The 20,670-nt window shown below is 34.8% G+C and overlaps 2 protein-coding genes and 1 long non-coding RNA gene across 5 annotated transcripts; 2 read left to right on the plus strand and 1 right to left on the minus strand.

Annotated features, from left to right (window-relative positions):
* Positions 1-265: 265 nt before the first annotated feature.
* On the plus strand, positions 266-6,030 carry LOC139993365 (alkaline phosphatase). Its single transcript, XM_072015024.1, has 8 exons — positions 266-434; positions 1,405-1,607; positions 1,880-2,072; positions 2,629-2,792; positions 2,959-3,306; positions 3,391-3,589; positions 3,876-4,094; positions 4,185-6,030. Exons 1-8 carry the CDS (start codon positions 344-346, stop codon positions 4,355-4,357), a joined length of 1,590 nt encoding a protein of 529 aa, XP_071871125.1. The 5' UTR covers positions 266-343; the 3' UTR covers positions 4,358-6,030.
* LOC139993366 (uncharacterized) lies at positions 4,417-8,607 on the minus strand. Of its 3 annotated transcripts, none has more exons than XM_072015028.1 (3): positions 8,274-8,607; positions 6,156-6,350; positions 4,417-5,999 (listed from the first exon to the last, which is right to left on the minus strand). In XM_072015028.1, the coding sequence occupies exons 2-3, from the start codon at positions 6,238-6,240 to the stop codon at positions 5,449-5,451; spliced, it is 636 nt and encodes a 211-aa protein (XP_071871129.1). In that variant the 5' UTR covers positions 6,241-6,350; positions 8,274-8,607; the 3' UTR covers positions 4,417-5,448. The 3 variants fall into 3 exon arrangements, with proteins under 3 accessions (XP_071871129.1, XP_071871127.1, XP_071871126.1); XM_072015026.1 differs by lacking the exon at positions 8,274-8,607 and adding an exon at positions 7,581-7,721; XM_072015025.1 differs by lacking the exon at positions 8,274-8,607 and adding an exon at positions 6,479-6,656.
* A 9,018-nt stretch (positions 8,608-17,625) lies between these two features.
* LOC139992988 (uncharacterized) lies at positions 17,626-19,992 on the plus strand. The gene is made up of 4 exons (XR_011801259.1): positions 17,626-18,111; positions 18,200-18,898; positions 18,973-19,016; positions 19,097-19,992. It is a non-coding gene; the product is annotated as an uncharacterized lncRNA (long non-coding RNA).
* Positions 19,993-20,670: the final 678 nt, after the last annotated feature.

The raw sequence follows: 20,670 nt of genomic DNA on the forward strand, positions 1-20,670 counted from the left end.
ATTATAACATTACGTTATTTTCTTCTCACTTTCACTTACAAACTTATGTCCCTGTAATTTACCCGAAAAATTGGAAATATTCTATATTAAATCCTCCTGATCGTTCCCTGTTCTATCAATCTTCGATCATCGATCTACGATCTAGGATAGCTAAGATCTTTATAATCGAAACAATAAAACAGAGTTCTTCATGATCGACTTAATACAGCCTTTTCTCAATAGAGAGCGCTCTAATCCAAAGCAAACAAGGTAATTATGCACTTACATTGCTCTTTTATTTAGTCGCTCTTAGCATGAACACCTATCAACGTCTCTTTCGTGACGTGACACGCAACTATCAACGATGTATCTGACTGATATAATAAAAATAAGGCTTGTCACGTTATACATCAGTTTCTTTCACATTGGGATCGTTAGAACCACGCTCAAAGAAGGTATAATAATTTCATCGATTTCCGATTCGTGCATGTATCTATTTTGTAATCGTCTGCGACCTTCCATTAATCATCAAAACAACCGACTTCTGCTGATGACAACATAATTCAAACTTATCTTTAAAATTCTCCAACTTCTTTATATTCCATACATTCCCTCCCATTCATCTCGTCAGGCGCTTACAATAATTTTCATGCATAGCAACGATGGTTCTCCAGTCAGAATATAAAATTTTGTTCGCAGACAATTTCATATCTTATCAGTATACAAAGTGTAAGTGCTTCGTACGTACATCGTGGATAGAATTGACCGAATATCTTTTAAAACAGAATAACTGTTTTAGAATTGAGCCAAACAAAGTGTTTTTTTTTCTTTTTTTCTTCTTTTGTTTTTGGAGTAGTTGAAAGAATTAGTTGACGATTAGTTAAATAATTAAATGACGCGTAATAAAATTTCAGAATATTGCGATCGGCCGGAGCTGCGAGGAAGAAACTAAGTTTACTTTTTACAACCTTCTTTATTTGGGCTTGTAATCCAAATTTAAACAACACGTTTTATGTTAGTCATGTGTTAAACATTTTATCAAAGTCGATTGACGAGGAATCAAGCACCAAATTTTCAGCACGTGTATAACTGACATAACTCTTCAAAATGTGTTGTTTAAATTTTCATTACAGACCCGGGTAAAAAGGTAACCTTTGCTTTACTTCTTCGCGATTCCGATCAATTTTCAAAATTTCAATTCAGTGTCTTCAAAATTTTTTTACACCTCATCTAGTAAACTAGTCCTTCCAGCTGGTCGAAAACAAAATCAAGTCGTTTGTTCCAATTTTGAAGAAGTTATTCTATTTTAAAAAGTGTGCGTTTAATTCTGCTCGCGATTACATGTATACGTGCATAGATTCCCGAAGGACCGAGGTTCAATCGTTCCATAATTTTTAATGAATCACTTAATTCCTCGGTATTCAGATACTAAACATTGGCGGGAATTAGCTGACGGAGAATTGGAGAAGGCTTTATCGTACAAATGGAATGTGAATACAGCGAAGAATGTGATCATTTTCGTGGGCGATGGCATGAGTCCTGATACAATTACCGCTAGTAGAATATTTCGAGCTGGTGAGACCAGCCGTTTGTCTTGGGAGACTTTCCCTCATATAGGAATTCTTAAGGTCTACGTCCCACAATCTTCTATAATCATAATATAATTCTATAATGTCGAATGTATTCTATACACATACAGAAAAACTCTTTTATAATCATATGATCATAAAAGATTTTATAATATAAAAGATATCGTTCATATAGAAAATTCTATAATCAAATAATTAGTTAAAATTTTATACTATAGCATATATTCTACGTATAGAACATTCTCCTATAATTATAGAAACATAAATAACTAATATTAAAAATAAAATATGATTAAAATATATTGAAGTAGACATACAATACTGACAAGCAAGTACCAGATTCGGCTTCGACAGCAACAGCTCTATTCGGCGGAGTGAAGACTAATTACAACGTAGTCGGCGTGGATGTAAACGTAGCAATGAATAATTGCTCTGCAAGCTTGAATGCTGACTACCACGTGGACTCTATAATCTCGTGGGCGCAGGCGGTTGGCAAAGACACAGGTCAGCGATAATAAATGCCAAGATTGTAAACGATAAATTGTCATATTAGGTTGTTGTCCAACTTTTTGTTCATATATAAATGCCACTAATATTATTAATGAATATGACGTTACTATGTAAGTCGATAAACCGCGCTTCTAATGTCGACAGAAGAATATTTTCATTAATTCTTTAATGATCCGGCATTGGGGAAGAATTCTATAATACCAGTCTTGGCACTCATAGTTTTTATCTTTTTCAAGCAAAACAATTTGCGGAGGGAAAAGATTAAATAATTTTGAGATCGTAGGAATGCGATAAGTCGCTTCTTAATGAAATGCTAAGAATTTTAGAAAATATTTATTTCTTTATCGCGAAGATTTTTTCGAATATTTATTGTGTTTTTGGATGGATTTAACCTTTTAACAAAATGATAAAATGACGAAGAACTCAGAATAAGCGATGGATATAAAATTAAATTTATAGAAGGTGCACTGTTATGCAGCATATATCCTAATAAGGACGTTTAACGATTCTAAATTAAGAGTAAACTAATCTAAACTGTGATCTTTTACAGGATTCGTGACAACCACCAGGGTGACTCACGCGACTCCGGCACCTCTGTACGCACACAGCGCGAACAGAAAATGGGAGTGCGAGTCGACAATGCCGAAGACCGCCAAAAAGTGCAAAGACATCGCCAGACAACTCGTGGAGGATCAGCCAGGGAAAAATATTAAGGCAAACTATAATATATCGAGATTGTTCAGTAAAATGTTTCACTTCAATTTAAGAGATTGTTAAGTATATTCTTCGTTGTTTCCTTCGGTACAATTGCTTGAAACGTTCGACAGCGACAAGTGAAGATTACGATGAGAAATGTTAATTAGAAGTGTATTTGGTTTAGGTAATCATGGGAGGAGGTAGACAAATGTTGAAATCCAATGCCACAGGCACTGACTTCGATCCTATAGACAATTGGGCTGGCCAAAGAAACGATGGTAGAGATTTAATAGAGGAATGGAAGCGGGACAAAGCTGCTAGAAATCTTTCCTTCGAGATCGTTCAAAATAACGAAGAATTGTTACGCGTGGATACTGATAAAGTTGATTATTTGTTGGGTGTTTTTGCAAATGGTCACATCAGTATGGATTGGAATAGAGAAAAAGGTCCCAAAGGACAGCCAAGTCTTGAAGAGATGACCGTGACTGCCTTGAAGATCTTGCAAAAGTCGAAACATGGCTATCTTCTTATGGTTTAGTTCTTATCTTCTTCTTTATATTTATTAGATTAAAAAAAAATGTCGTTTTGAATAGATATATTAAATAGTCATTTTTAGGTCGAGGGCGGGCTTATTGATTATGCTCATCATCGTGGCTACGCTGCACAGGCGTTGCTAGAAACTGTTAGGTTCTCAGACGCAATTAATGCGACCTTGCGCATGGTTGACACTCAAGACACTCTTATTATTGTGACCAGCGATCATACTCATTCTATGAGTTTTAATGGCTACAGCAACAGGAGCTCACACATTCTAGGTATTTCTGATAAATCCTATTGTATTTCTTAAACCATTTCCGACTCAATTTTATCTCCTGTATTGTTAAAAGATCCGTTAAATTTGTAGGAAAAACGAAAGAACCCTTGTTTATATTCATAAATCTTTATTTCATTTCTGTGGCAAAGTATTTTTTAAGATATTACGAATCGTTTTGTTTGTTAAAACTAATTAAACTTTCTTACTGAAATACATTGTAAAACTTTAATGTTAAATACTTTTCAAATGAGATTTTAATATGAATTAATAATTCATTCGTCTTACAGGTATAGCTCAGAAGTCCAAGTACGATGGAATTCCATATACAACACTGACGTACAGTACAGGGGGGCCGAATAACAGGGCGTACACGCTCAAGAATGGTTCCGTCGTCAGGATGGATCCTTCCGAAGAAAATACAACCGCGTATACGTACAGTCAACAGGCAACTATCATATCTGACGAAGCTTATCACGGAGGCGGTGATGTCGCTGTCTATGCAATAGGTATAACGCGTCGATGATTTATATATTATATATATATAAAAAAAGTAACGCGATAATTATTAAATTAATCGACAAACTTTTGTTATTTAGGACCGTTTGCACATTTGTTTCACAGCGTGCACGAACAAAGTTACGTCGCCCGTGTAATCGCACACGCTGCTGATATGCAGCCGAAAGCATATGGGAGCGCTGGAAAGCAATACAATAGTCTGGTTGACGTCTCTATGTACATTTGCTTCATTCTCTTACTTTTACTTCATTGACGATAAGAATAGATTAAACCGCAAATGCGTACAATCTTAAAAGAAAAGAAAAGTACAACTTCTTACGTAAGATGTAATATATATTTAAAAAAAAAAAGATCAAAGTTACATGTCTCCTTATCGTACTTAAGTAAGTAGGATAGCGAATGGCCGCGAAAAATACACTTGGATCCACTTGATCACAGATTGCCCTAACTCGTTTTAGTGGACACATCAAGTCATTTTAACGAGCGACAGCTAATATAACCTTACGATATAGAATAAATCATTTTTTCTCGCATTATGTATACATATATAACATAGTATATTTTAATATATATCTTCTCCTCTTTTATATACAACTTTTATATTAAAACGATTTTCAGTCTTCTGCCGTAGAGGATAACCGCGATACATTATCCAGGTAACTTCTAAATTGCATTTCATTCACATGTGTACATTCATATGACGCCTATAAAATGCTAAGTAATTCTCGGAAGTTGTAATTCGAGAAAACGAAAAGAAGTTAAAAAAAGAGAGAAATAAAAGGAAGAACAACGATTATGCGTAGATAAAAGCAATACATATGTTGTACAAACTTCTTCAAAAAAAGAACATATTCGTAATCTGAAGCACGTGGTTACAAACTGTCTATCCTCTAACGTTGCAACTACGTTACTTACGCGTACGATTACATGTATCAGTCCGATAATAACGAAATGTAAAAAAAAAAAAAAAAAAATATCGTAGAACTTGTGAACCAATCGACTCAAAATTCTAGACTAACTAGAAAGCCATCGATGGACAATTAACATACGCATGTATATTATAGAAAGAAAGAAAGGAAGAAAAAGAGAGAGAAAGAGAGAGTGAGAAAGGCAGAGTATGAGGGAATAAAAAAAAGGTATGAACAAGCATGGACAAACTAGTTTCATGCGATATACAGAAGTAATATGTAAGCTCTATCTGGCATCGCGTCGTTTAAGTAATCAAATGCGACAATGGGGAACTGTAAAAGAGACCAAGACTCTCAATACTATCTGGTCTATTATCTGATAAACAGTCTGATCGCAGAATGATGGCTGAGATAGGCAATAACAGCCGGAACATGATCATTCCATTTTGATTTTCACACTTTTACGACTCTCCTCGGCGCCCTCGTGGAAGAGAATCTTGAGCGAGATGCATCCGAGGAACAACAGGGCAGAGATCAAAAAAATGAAACCGGGCGTGTACTTTCCAAAGACCATCGCACTGGCCAGCCCGATCAGTTGGAAAACCAATACCAGAGGGGCGAAGTACACAGCTAGGGTCAAGAACAGGCGGCTATCTTGTTTTCGTTTCTGTAGCCTGTTCATTCGGAATCGTGGCGTCAACTTGCAAAATTCGGCGCTCTTTGGTGGCTCCGCTACTTCAAACTCCTTCGAACGAATACCGCGTAACAGCGACTGTCGGAAACTCCTGCATAGTAAGAAGATCCTCGCGGTGATGAGCTGAAGGAACTGGCCAAGGCAATGGTGCACCTTTCGTGCAACTGGATGTGATTTCGAGTTACCGAAGGAGTAGAGCAGATATGGAAAGAGATTTAGGTTTTGGCAGCAATGACGAATCTTCTGCATCGAGGCGTGGCGAAACAGCATCGGTGGTCCACTGTTACTTCCATCTGTTGAGAATAAAAACAATATATAAACTCACACAGGTTCTATTAACAAACTAACAATGATGTTATCGGAAACGATGCGATACGATCGTACTTTGCAATTTTAAAGCGATTAATCTTAAAATTGTTAATTAATATAACTTAACCAGGTTCCCTTACCTTTCAACATATTGGACATACGTCGTACCAGAGTTGGCTTGCCGACGACGTCTTCTGTCTCTATCATTCCTGACACTTTGGTCATTTCGCTTATCACAATGGTAGAAACAACAACCGTAAATTACTTCAGATATTCTTCTTTCAACTCTCCGATGATTCGATCAGACTGTTATTCGCACTATTTGCAAATTTTCTCTGTAAAATGACAATTACAACATCATTATCTTTCATGGTTCGACGTGAGCCGAATTTTTGTTAGTATATATAGCCGGGAATCTCGTGTCGCGAATGAAAACTTTGATGGACTTGGACGCAAGTTCTACCTCTTTTCCTCTGGAACCTCTGCTCGGGACGAGAATCGCGAAGGAACTCTTCGATCAGCACTGAACAGACCTTCGACTTTACCAAAGCCGAGTGGCAAAAAGAGACAAATGCCACGTTTCGATAGCCCTTGCGACCCGAGATTAAAGCTCGAGCTGCTTTTTCAACAAATATCTCGACCAATATCTCCACCAATCAAATCGTTTATTTTAACCCATTAAGGGCCAATACTACGTTAACGTGATATTACATTTACAACTAATTTTTAATCAATTACTGAATTCTGTTTCCCAATGTAGTAGCTATGAAAGGGAGTTGCAAAAATTTTCTGAATACTTTCGCCGTTGCTATTTCTTCCATTTCCAATTAGATTCTATAATTAAAAGGACTACTGCTAAAGTAGACGTAAAGGAGTACTGCTATAAAGAGATGCTTCCACTTTCCAGTAATATGAGTAAACCAAGACAAAACTCAAATAAAAATCAAATAACTTTTTCAAACATGCTACAAAAAATATTGATAATAATAAACTCTTGCACTTTCGAATATAAAATTTACACCTTTCTTTCTCTTTCAGCAAGTACAATTTAGATATTAAAACAAACTGTTCAGTTTTCTATTTTTTAAAAAAATCTGAAGCACTTAGAAACTTAAGAGCGCGTTAGCCCATAGCCAAGCAACATTATTATGTACTTTATCATAACGTTATAAGTATTTCAATTTCTTTGATATTTCGTAAAATTGCAGAATCTAGGTGACGAAATAGTAGTGAAAAAAATATTCAGTGAATCCTTGGAAACTTCCATTCATCCACAATATTAAGAAAAACAATTCGATAACGAAAAAAAAAAAAAAAAAAAAAAAAACTGAACTTTGGCGTCAACGCAACTTCGACCCTTAAGGTGCATTCAGGCGCTCGATATTATTGTCAATATTATTTCGATATTTAAAATTCAATGATTCTACATTGTACTGGCTATATACATATTGACTGTTTAGACAACCACCTCTTATGTACGATAATGTTGAAAACCTAAATATTGACCTAAATATTGGCAATAATATCGATTGTCCAAATGCTCCTTAAATCGACCAACATCGTACCTCCCAGACGAAATTCCAAGATTCTCATTTGTCGATGGGCACAGGACTAAAGAAATATTACGGAACGATTCACTGTTTTGCAACGACACAAACTTTATGATACACTCGCCGATCGGTTGACTGATCATAATATACCTCTCCTGCATCACTCCCGCGCGCCCCTTATCACAGTAAATTGGCCGTGTTTGTAGGTATATAGAGTCAGTGAACGCGAGCCTCAAGGGTACTGCGAACGTGCGTTCCGTCGTGTGCAAATTTCTCAAAGCTGACGCATAAACCCCCTCGATCCGTATACATGTTCGCGTAACCGATTTCCCTATCAAACATGGGCTGAACGAATCGATACGTCGATAACAATCGTCACTGTGAGCTTATGGTAATTGAGGCTTGAGGAATACAATGTATTATACATTAGTGAATGACAGTACGAAGCTACTCGATAATTGTCTTTCCCATGGATACATACATGAGGTTAATTAGCGCGACAAAATAAACAAGAGGGATAAAAAAACTCGTTGACTAGCCCTTGACGATGTACGCTATGGTTACCTAGATAATTGTACTTAGAGAGGAAACGATGCGTGATTGTGGTCGACCATGAGATCAATTGACCGCGCTTGAATTATCGAACGATGGGGAATAATGAATTAAACGAATGTTCTCCTGGAAAGTTCTGTGACTTTATTAACTCACCACTTCGCTGGGGATCGCTGGCGATATTACACGAACGTTGAGTTAGTAGAACCTCGTAGAGCGTTATCAGTGTCCATATAACCCACTCAATTTTCTTCCAACGGTTTCTTCGTTCTTTCCTCGTCGAAGGTCTAACTATATTTCTTGTAAAGGTTAAAAACGAGCGGATATTCACGGAATATGCCCATTCTTCGTTGCTTCGACGACTATATCCTTCGAAAGATCAATAGAGTCGCATACTTCTGTCGAGAGTTAGAGAACAACTAAATCCTGTCGGAGCACGACTCTCCACTTCGTTCGAACACGGCAAAACACAAACAACGACTATGCTCACCAGACGGAGTGGGGCGCATCGTTGAAGCCAACACGAGCAGCGACCTCACGTTTCCTTCGAGCAATCGTACCGCGTCCTAACAGCTGATTGGTCGTTTACTTCAGCTCCGAAAGTGACTCAACCAATTGGCTGGCATCTTAAAAGAGCCTACGGCAGGGCATGTGTACAGTAACAAAAGAGCCGTCTAAACGGAAACGCGAGATTAGTCACGTAGTTACATCACGAAGCTTACACGTGATCTTTCGAAATGTTCTGGCCCTTTAGACGACCTCCATAGAACGTCACTAATAACTTTCATCGTTGTGTCAAGGTGAGGGATTGGGAACAGATTTACTGATGCGTCCGATTGTTGTATTGATATGTTATACAGGGTGATTCACTTGTTAGATGCTCGAAAAGGAAAAGCCGATGTTGGCTCGTCGCTAGACGCCGAGCAAATTCATATTTTTATGAACACGAATAAAAAGATGGATCGATGACAGATAGTACAAAGAATACTTTGCCTAATATTTACCTAATATATTGTATGTTTCAAACATTATGTAAATTCTGCATAAGTTCATTTAAGTTTCACATAAATGCATAAGTATTTACGGTTTGCTTATCGCCATACAGTAGCTACAGAAAGCATTTGTATATACTCTTTCATTTTTCAATTAAATGTTTCTTAAATAAGTCCTACATTTCATTTTCACAGTACTCATTTTTGTAGTCATACGGAGATGCTGTTAAATGACAATACTTGAACCTAATTAATTGGTATATATAAATGGCGTAGTAAATACAATGGTGTACAATTACATTTTATGGTCACTGTACGTGTGCATAGGACTGAAAATAAAAGTACGAAAATAAAAACAATTTCCAAAATGAATCACACATACAACACAGGTGTTGACGCTTTTAATGTCGAAATACTGTCCAAACAATAGTTTCTTCTTTGGGACCACCGCCGAGAGAATCTTGCCGTATTTATGAACCTAAGTCTGGGATTATTGCCATGACTTGTAGCTCGTTTTGTTAGGGGCGAAGTTCATTTAGACCCTCTTAAAAGGGTATTTAAGGAAGGACGAAGCTTAAAGGATATTGATTCATTACAGTTCAAGAATGGTAAACATTTATTTAGTGAAGAAATTATTGCTTTGGTGATAGGGAGATCTATGGATTATATCGGATAAAGATTAACTATTCCGGATTAACTATAACGGAGTCGTAAACGTGATTCGAATATAGTAACGATATATGATCATGACGAAAACGACATGGCCTAGCACGTGTCATCGTGGGTGAACGCCATGCGTCGCCTTGTGGCTTGCAAAATTCGTAATTATAATAGTGTATCAGAGTTTGATCTCCGACCCGGTACAAAGTCCACAAGTGTGTTTATTAAAGTATTGGAATTGAATGTGCCATATGGCATTAACTCATATCAATGTCATTTACTATCCAAATGTACCACCGTTATCTGTATTGTCTCCAATTTCTTTTCTCCTTAAAAGACTCCGTCGTAAGAAAAAAACACGAAATCCATCGAATTTCTTCGATTTCTTTCCTGAGGAAGCTTAATATTTGAACTACGTTTCTCAAGGAAGCTTCTCAAGTAAGCCTTTCAAGTATAATGCATATTTCTAAAGTACAACTTTCTTCGCGACTCGCGAAACCAATGAATTTTCCAACTACTATGTAGAAACATAAACTCGACGAAGCAGAGTCAGTTACCTTTTTACTCTATTTCCTATCTTCTAAATTTTATGTTTCTATCTTATTCTACTTCTTTTCCTATTGCAATATTTTTTATTATAGTATCAATGGGTCATTAAAAAGGTCGAGCACATTACAAAAACAGTTTGCAGATAGACAAATCCGATTAAAACAGTTATTTTGACTGTACAAAGTTCGATGTGTTTCCAACTTGAAGAAAGTATGGCTTCTAAGGCAGTGTGCGAAGATATGAAAGTCGAGTATCTGCAGAATGATAAATAATAAATAAATAAATCTTGAGAAGCAATCAGCTGATTGATTACAGTGTATATAAACAAGAGATCGGCTAAGATAGGACGCTGTCGGAGCGGCCATTAAACCCAAGTGTGCAATAATAGGATCGTAATTGTGGCAATAGGCTGACACGGGCGAAACAGTATAACACGAAGCAAGTGTAAGAAATTTGCGCTGCATACTTTCCAATTATTGCGATACGATTTTTAATATAGAGAGACCATATTATGTAACCATACTCTAATATAGATCAAGCTGAACATTTATAAAACAATAAAAGAGTGGTAACATTAGAGAATACTTGAACTATACTGAAAGAAGCTTCTCAAGTAAATGTGCGCACTTTTATCCATAAATAAAAAAACTAATGGACTTGCTGATGATTCAATTATCGAGTATATTAGCAAGTCATTATTTTGCCAATCGTCAGTTGTCAGAGACACAGCTTTATCGAAGAGGTATGCTAGCTCTTGTCTACGAAAAATTGTGTCGTTGACGCCGATAAACGCTAACGTTATGTAACAATTCATTGATCTCTGACGTAGTGACAGTGTAAAGCTAGGTAGAAGAGACGGAAAAATCACATGGGCGGTTATTACAGGAGCGTCGACAGTGAAGCATCCGCTCGCGATGCGTATCCAGTTTTCACGCTCTATTCGCGTGATTATAGTAAGAAAGTGGAGGCGGAATACTTTGTACATAGTGAAGTTGTAAAAAATCGGTTAGTAGACCGATATATAAAATGGCTGTAAAAATTATATATAATACTCTTATCTTCCAGTTAAACGATTTTCTTTGTCAGTTTCTACATATTTCAATTTTATAGTATTAAATTTTTTAATTATATGAAAATTTCAAATGGTATGAAATTTAATATACTTGGATCTAATTAATTAGTATGTAAGTGCTGCAATAAATACGATGGTATATTAATACTTCTCATAAGTATTTTTTCATAAATATTTGGTGTAAAAGATATAATAAGGTTATAAATTAATTAGTCGGTAGACGCGTTTAACGTTGTACGAATCTGGTAAAAGGATTTTGAATATCAGGCTATAAAGTATGAGAAAAGAAGTTGATAAGCATCTTGAATGAGGTTCCTAACTCCTTAATGTTCCTATATGTCAAATTATTTTTTCAACCCTATTTTAACATCAATACTTGAATAATCTTATTACTTTACTGTGTCGTTTTAACGTAATAGTTTAAACTATTAATAGTTTATTCATATTATATATATTAACTAAAAATAGTATAAACTTAATAGTTTGGGACATTCTGGTTATTTATAGTTTGGGATATAAGTACATACCTAGAGGATCATTCTAGATTGTTCAATGTCAACTTAAAAGCAGTTCTTCCTCTACAGTACATTTAAAAGAAAAACTCTCTTCTTGAAAAAAGGAATGACTGTAACTCGTTTATCATTTATATTCTGGAAATACCAATTATATGACACATCATTGGACTCTTGACGATGATAAGAATTGAGAAGCTAAAATCGTACAACATTTCAGACTATTTACTGTATTATTGATATTGAATAATTCTCAAAATATAAAATTAAATGTATCAGAATCTTTTATGAGATTATACAAAAATCACTAGAAAAACAGGTCAAATTATTTACTTAACCCATTTACATGAAAACATATATACATATAATTTTCTCTAGGTTGTACGTAAAAATTACAATCTTTGAATTTGAATTTTTTAAAGGAACGGGAATTGACTTATTAGGTACACAACCTAATATTTTACGATCTCGCTACGTATATTTCTTCCATTTCGATACACGCGTGTACTCGAGTAGGATACTTGAAAACAATCCTACGAAAGTCCGCTAATTTTCTAATTTTCTATCGAGTAATCGCACTTATGTGTGGACGTTGGCCCATGTAACGATGAGAGGTTCCGGCGAAACTTGGACTCCATTTATCTGCGCTTTTTTCTAGCGTATCTTCCTATCAAGAAACGTGGGTGAGCGAAAAATTAGACGCCAATAACCCCAGTCAACGATTCTCGAAACTAGTGGGCGATTCGACGATAGATAATCTTTCGTTAAATTGTGATCGTTCTAATTTGCTTTCTTAATAGTTCATTCGCTTGTTATTGAAGCGTATCGGATATTTAATATACTGCGATCAAACGATGTATATACAAGAATCATAAAGAACCTTGATGATGACCAAGTTGATTCTCAAAGAGATCTTTGGAACTTTCCTATTGACTATGTAAATATGTACCTATTAGCGTAAGCGATTGTGAAATTTGCAATTTATGCATAGCAGCAATGAACTAGGCAGATGTGTATATTAAAATTCTAATTTTAGTTCTCATTGATTATATATTTTGTAGTTTTATTTCGTCATGCAAATTAACTACCTGAAAATTTAATTCGTCATGTGAATTAGCTACCTGAAAAAGGCAAAATAAATGACGATATTCGACACGGTATTACAAATTACTTCAGTTTGGATTATGGAATTTGTTGGAATACAACGATATTGCACGCATAGGCACAAATACCCTTACACAGATACCCACACAGACATTTGAACAAGACACTTACACAGTTCATATTCATTACGTCATCATATGTATAGAGAGTGGAGTTCAAAATATTTAATTCAAAATATTCAAACGAAATAAAGTAAATTGCAATATGTCACTCTCTATTAACCATTAGCTAAAAAGGTAGCAATTTGTACACGAAATTTTACATATAACATTCAGATTACGGTGATTAAAAAGACATTCCTGAAATTTTGTAAACAGTAAAAAATGAAAGTGATCTTTAATATTCGTTTTATTATGGATTATTTAAAATAAATCGATTTTTATATTCTTTTTGAGTAATGAATATAATGAAGTCGTAAATTAAAAAAAGATAAATTTCAGATTACAAAGACTATTTATGAATTGATATATATAATTTGTACTTGTAATCTTCTATTAAGATCATACTATATCAACTCCTTATCAATTTCTGTTTTAAGTGTAGCAATTACTGCTATAGTTAATTGATAAAAATGTTCCTGCAGCTACAAAATAAATTTATAGCTCTGAGTGAGTCGATACTTTAAGTTCTTGTCGAAACTCTAGCATCTTATCTCGATAATTCAAATTCCTGTTTCGGCGATCAAAACTCGTGTTCTTTCAAGTCTGATTAAGTTTACAACCTCGCTATATCCTTTAGCATGTATTTAGTATATATCAAGCGTATATACATGCATGTATATCTTGAATGGCCGGGAAATTCTCGAGAATTCTGAATCGATAAATGTCAAGAACTTTAATTCATTATTAAAAATTTTCTATCATTATTAAACGTTTTCTATCTTATAGTAATATTACATAGCAATATAATGATCAAATATGATCCTTCTCTTAAATTTTCTAATCGATACATATGAAGGAGTCAGCATTTGAATTTAGTATATTAGGTTAAAAATGATTGAAAAGTAACAATCATGCGGCTGATTACGTTCGTATCTAGTCAACGCCAACGACGAGAGGCTCTTCCAGGAATTTCGTAATCAGTAGCAATTAAAGAGTCGTCACATAAAAGCATAGGTAGTTAGAATATTCGATTCATTGTTCAAAATCAATTAAACAGCAGCGATATTGTCGCCTTTTTCCTATACATATTCATATACCTTAATCAACGCCGAGGACAAAGGGCTCAGCCCTAAAATTTTGTAATCAGTGTAGATGTTAATGAATGGACAATCGCTGCGCCAGCATCCAAGAGCAAAGATCATCGAGAGAGTTTCATAGATTTGGGTCGCGTAGCGCTAGACAAAATAGTAAATACATAAGTAGATTATGTAATTGCATACGAGACGCTGTCTGCCCTATTTCGGTCTTTTGAGTGCGATAGTATATGTGTACATTCCACGAAGTAAATACATTGATCAGATAACGTGCAGTGACACTTCTAAACAGTATTGTTTCCATCGCATTACCTCGACAACACCCGAAATAAACTGATTATACATACAAACCAAAGAATGCCAACCGGATGTTGCTCCCTCTTTCTTCTTATCTTTGATTAGGTTATTGAGAGGTATCACTTTACGTATTTCGTTGGTTTTTCTTTTATTAAATACACAAATAATTAAGACAATAGAAGAAGAGGAATATTGCACTTGCACGACTGTTGTTATATTTTTTATTGTTTTTTATTTTTCTTTTTTTCTTTTTTTTTTTTTTTTTTGAGGCGATGGAAGCAATAAAAGTAGAAATGTCGAATGGAATTTATAGAATTTTTATGAATGCTCTATCGAAATTTCAATTCTGTCCGTAATATTCGTTTTGAAAGATAATTCGTTAGATAGAGAATAAATTCAGACAAATGAAGAAAGGGGATGTTCATTCAATTTTGAGCGCAAAATTTCATTTTGTTCCTCTTTCTAAACATTGAAAATGCAGTAGAAATTTTATAATTTTTACCGATTCTTTAGGATTGGTGATTTAAAGGAATGTCAAATTTCGTTTTCGATATCTGCTTATTCTTTGAAAATAAGTCGCAAGATATAAACCAAGTTGAAACAAAAGAAGGAAGAACACAATGGATTTAAGAAAACTCAAAAGTGAAACAGAAATTGCAGACTTTTTATAAATTCGTTACATTTAACCATTTAAAGAGATTTTGAACTCTGTCTCATTCTGAAGCGATAACTCGGTATTAATAACATATCGCTGTGGTTTTATTGTCGCGACAATTATGCTTTTTATGTTAGATGCTACATTATAGTAACCTTGAGCGCATATGTTATTATAATCGCGATTTTTTTTCATCGCGGTTCAGTCGTATTACGTAAAAATTAGATACGCAAATTAATACTCCTTAATCACGTTATCATGTATTAACTCAATGTTTTCTATTATCGAGTCATTCTTTTTCTCTCTCGTTCTATTCTTAAATTTTGTAGCTCAAAACAACTGCGAAAGTTACGATTGCATCATTACTGGTAATCAGATAACTAAATTAAATATCGCACTTTAAAATGAATAAAAATGACATATAATCTACCAATTTCGAAATCTCGACAATTGCAACGATAATTGCAGTTGTTCATAGGTTAAAGTGGTTAAAAACACGTGTGAAATTTTTGAAATTTTAGTGCCAAATCATTTGATTGACGCTTCTCTTATATAATTCCACCAATTTTCTCTATTTTTTGCTTTGTGGAGTTAATCAGCTTAGTAGATAAGCGCCTTAATTACAGCTTAAAATTTCTCGGATCCCAAGATATAGAAAGGCGTTTTCGCAGGATCAGTATTATCTGCAGATCGTTATTTTTTCAAGCAATCGCTGATAAGGCGCGATAAGCAGCGACTGTTTGCTTTCTCCGTGCTTCTGTACTAACATTTGGGGAAATTTTCGCGTTTTTACTTTTCCCCCTCTTGTCTTACTCGAACGTTCGTATCAAATTCGCATTAAATTCGCGTGGTTTCTTGCGCTGAATTTCGCATGCTCGATATGTATCGTCGCGGAGGATAAATCGCAGAAGGTGAAATTGCGTAAACCAGTGGCCGGAAAAAATTGTTCTGCGATTGTTCGCGAAACTTTGTCGACCAGTCACGAAGTATTTATTTTTATTTGATGGAAGAAGAATTCGATTGATAAAAGAGCGACGTACAGTTGTTCGATTCGTCTTTGTTCGATTCGTCTTTGTTCATTCTAGAATGCAGTCGTTGCTTTTCTTTTTAAATAGAACAATTCGTCGGGGTTACATCATTTTTCTTTGGCACGTGTGTCGAGCCGAAATACAAATTCTGCCTCGTTATCGTGTAATTGATTAATTGCGCGTCGTTGATACCGTTATCCGTTACCAGCTCTGTACTTTCAGAATTTTATTGTCGGTCTCGTTATCTTACGATCATAAACGGCCTCAGACGGAGATTAGCTTTGTTGAGGTAAGGGTATGGTTAGACAGTTAGGGAAATAAAGAAGGGTTATTGCTCCCTGTTTCAACCGCAAGTCGAGCAAATGTATTTTTAGAGGCTGACCTCACAGAGACTAATAATATTAAATACAAAAATACTTTTATTTAAATAAATTGAAATTATTTAATTGTTTTAAATTTTCTGATATGTACTACCCGATATACGTGGACATTTGCAGCGGCACCTTTGATTTTACTTGATGTCTTGTCACTTTAAATTGGCTTTACAGGGGCAAGGGGGAAATTTCCAATGACTGAACTCAAAGTGCCTCTCTACTTCACCTTATCCTCTGATAATTAACAATTTCATTGTGTTAACACTTTACGTATGTTACCCATAATGATTTCCTAAGTATTTATGTCAGCTGTATAAAATTAACAAGTTAGGGAATAAGAAACATAATACAATTATAGCTTTTTAAATAATTCAGTGCAAATATATTACAAAATACATAAACATCTATTTAAATAAATGGAAGATCGAGTTTTATCTGCAACCATCTAAGAGATGGCACATACAGGGCTTCCCACAGACACATTTTTCAACTACATTGATGCGTAAGTTTTCTTTTTCCCCTGAAAGACGTTTTTTTTTTTTTTTTTTTTTTAATCGCTTACAGTATTTTCTACAAGCATTCGTTTCATTTGTTATAAATATTCTCAAGTTCAATGAATTTTGCAGCCGACTGGCATTGCCGATTACCAGATCTCTTATCCTCTTACCACGAGGAAGTTGCCGCGATTGGTAGAGAATTTTACCACGAGTTACCGACCACTAACGAAGTTTGCCAAGCGGACATTTAAATTAGTTATATCGTTTCGTCTCTGGATGTGGTTTCTTTCACAGCAGTGTCGCCTCTTGTTTTATCTCTACTCCTCGACAAGACCTCAATACCTTATAATCTCAACAATGTCTTCTTGTTTCTCGTTTCAAGCTTGTAATTCTTGAAAATTAAAAGTACAAGTGCACATTAACCCGTAATGAATATATAAGAATATATATATAAGAATATAATTGTATCCAGAAAGCAAGATCCACCGAACTTGTCCTATCTGATATTCTACCTGGAAATATTTTTCAGGTCGACATGTTTCACAGAACAAATAAAGGAACGAACTTCTGAGTAATAGTTTTTCCGTACATACACCGGGAATCATCGTACGGCATGGGATCATTAGCTGTTCGCGGTCAACGTCTCTGGTCTCCCCTCGCACTCGGTTTCAAAGCCGCAGAAACTCGTCTATTCCCGTGTCGACGATTTTCCACGGTTCTGGTGTGCTTTTTCGTCCCTATATGTGTCGACGGGTCGACGAACGGCACACGGATACGGCCCTGGCCAGCCCGCAAACAACATTTTTCCACGGCGACTCGGTTTACGCTCGCGGTTAAAAAGAATCCGCTCCGTGTCGGTCGCGCGTCACCACCCGAGTACCAACAAAAGAAATGGCAGAGACTAAAGACGGGCAGAACGAGCAAGGGAGCCGCTATAGCAGGCAAAAATCAAGACATACCGAGCCAAGTTCCGGGAAACGGTTATATCGTATCGATCGTGTAAGTTAATCGCGTGAATTGGATATTTCATGGCGGAAAAATTCTTCCAAGTTTAATTTGTATATCTTCATCTTTCTTGTTTTATCAGAAAATAGAAGATGATGAAAAAGCACGCGTAATAACCGTGAATGTGTTAATACTCTCTAACGTCGTTTAAAATGGATGGAAGATTGAAAATTTCAGTCGAAGCTGTCCGTCGAGTATTTTAAGAAGTAAAAATTACTTTAAACAAGGTTTCTCTTTGTTTAAAGAATCGAAGCGACGAAAGACGCGTGATAGATACAAGTATGTGAATATTTTGCGTGATTAAAAATGCAAGGAAGGATCGAAAATATAAATCGATAACATGTATTTGGCACTGTATAGAGCAAAGATTATTTTAGATTTCTTTGATTCTCTTTATTCATTTCTTTTCTTTTCTTAGGTCGGTGGTAACGGATATATAACAACTGAGAGTGCGTAAGCAATTTCTGTATAATATATAGAATTGTAGGACAAGGACACATGTGAATTAATCGCGTATGTTGGATATTTCAAGAAAAAAAGATTAATCAAGTATTATGCAATCTTCTCGTATCAAAGAATCAAAAGTGTGGTTGAAAGATACAAGTACAGTACAGAAATTTTCTACGATTAAAAATGCTATCTCGAAGGAAGATTAAATATTTTATCAAGCTAAAATTCTCCTGACTTTGTTTTGTTTTCGGTTTACTTTCTGAACACCTTAGCTGATAACGAGGAACGTGTCGTAACTAGAAACGTGCAAATATTCTCTGCGATAAAAATCGTAAGTAAGTAGTTGGAATTCATACTTTAAACAGCACAAATTATTATAAGTTTATTCGGTCCTTATCTTTCCAGAAAATTGAGTATGTCATAATTGAGAATATTTTTTACGATTACACGTAAGTTATTTGCGTAAAACCGAATATTTAAAAAAAAAACACAGCTATCACTGTATAAATTTATCTGCATTTTTTCAGAGAACCACAACTTGATGGCAAGGAACGTGTGATAACAACAGACTCTGAGACATGTTCCATGATGAAAAATGTAAGTTAATCAAGCGAATTCGATATCTTATGATTACACAAAACTCATTAAGCTTGTCTGGTTTTCCTTTTTTTTCAGAGAGTAGTTGATGATAATAACGAAAGATGCATGGTAATCATTTTTCTACAATTAAAAACGCAAAGATCACTGGTTAAAGCTAATAGCATAGATATTTTTGGCATAAAATTAACTAGTTTACAGATCCTTGTTCGTTTGTTCGAACTTGTTTATGCTCATCTAATTTGCATTTTGTGATAAGGAATCGCTGGATGTTTTTTATTCTTTGCAACTTTTTCTCGAGTGCAAGTCTCGAATCAGCTGATTGGCAGAATCGCTAATTATTCTCTAAAATAGACGAGGATCTTTGGAATTCCGATTAATCCATGACCTCGGTTACTGGAAACGAGCTTCAGCGTGCTCTAGTAAACTTTAATATTAGAACTACCAGAATTATGAAAATGTCCAATCAATAATTTTTCATAGGAATTTTATAAATATACAGCGGTGAATTTTTGAGAATTTTATACAAAATATTGACTCGTTTCGTATTATATATCTTTTCAAAATTTTACACATTTAAAAAGATACGTGTTTTTTGCGACGTTTTATAAAATCTACAGATGAAATGTTATTCCTCATTTTACATTATAGTATCTCTCTACATGTACTTCTCATTTTAATTCTTTTACACTGTCAGCCATAAGTATTAGAACATGCTTTTAGTACAAATTCAATATTTTTTCACTCCTTTTATTTCGTAGTTTCTTTTTTTTTTATTATAAATTTGTCATTTCATTCGCGTCATACGACGAATTAAAAATCATAATGGTGTATGTAGGAGAAAATTTTCTGGATTTTAATTTACTTACACACACACCCCCACATATATGTGTATATCTCAACCTGGAAAAGTATCGTCACTTTAATTTCATAATTAATTAACTTTTATCACTTTATTCTTCGTCGCAGCACGTTTTTATGACTTGGAAAAGTATAATTAATTTTTATCAAATTTTAATTTATGAAAACTAACAGCGAACTGTCTTACACTACTATGTCTTTCAGAACTCCGTATGTGTCTTATAGCGAGTAACATTAAATAAAGTAGAGTTTATGAAAATATTGCGACAAATGCAACTAACACTTATGGCAGCGTATTTTAATACTATCATCAGCATGACAATATTGTACAACGTATCATTCCCGATAGTTCTAGTGTTAGAGAAACTATAATCTTATGTATTTATTATTTTATATGTTTTATTTAATTCTATATATTTTTTCTCCAGATAAAGTATTAAAGAATTTTATATTTTCCTATCCATATAGAATGTTTATTACGCTTCGATCTTGTTGTGTTCTATAATTTCCGCGTAATTACAAGTTCGTTTAATTCTACGGAAATGTGAGAAATTTTGCTGCCTCAGCAAGAATAAATGTATTGCTCAAACATTCATATCATATAGTATATGATATTATACGATATTTGTATGAACATTGGATCAT

The sequence above is a fragment of the Bombus fervidus genome, chromosome 12, assembly GCF_041682495.2.
Source record: "Bombus fervidus isolate BK054 chromosome 12, iyBomFerv1, whole genome shotgun sequence".
Lineage (NCBI taxonomy): Eukaryota > Metazoa > Arthropoda > Insecta > Hymenoptera > Apidae > Bombus > Bombus fervidus.

Excerpts from the sequence above, each read along its gene's own strand:
- LOC139993365 (XM_072015024.1), top strand. The coding sequence starts at position 344 with ATGTATCTGACTGATATAATAAAAATAAGGCTTGTCACGTTATACATC. Across the intron at positions 1,608-1,879 it reads CTCATATAGGAATTCTTAAG|ACATACAATACTGACAAGCA; the intron begins GTCTACGTCCCA and ends ATATTGAAGTAG. Across the intron at positions 3,590-3,875 it reads CAGGAGCTCACACATTCTAG|GTATAGCTCAGAAGTCCAAG; the intron begins GTATTTCTGATA and ends TTCGTCTTACAG.
- LOC139993366 (XM_072015028.1), bottom strand. The coding sequence starts at position 6,240 with ATGACCAAAGTGTCAGGAATGATAGAGACAGAAGACGTCGTCGGCAAG. Across the intron at positions 6,000-6,155 it reads TATGTCCAATATGTTGAAAG|ATGGAAGTAACAGTGGACCA; the intron begins GTAAGGGAACCT and ends TATTCTCAACAG.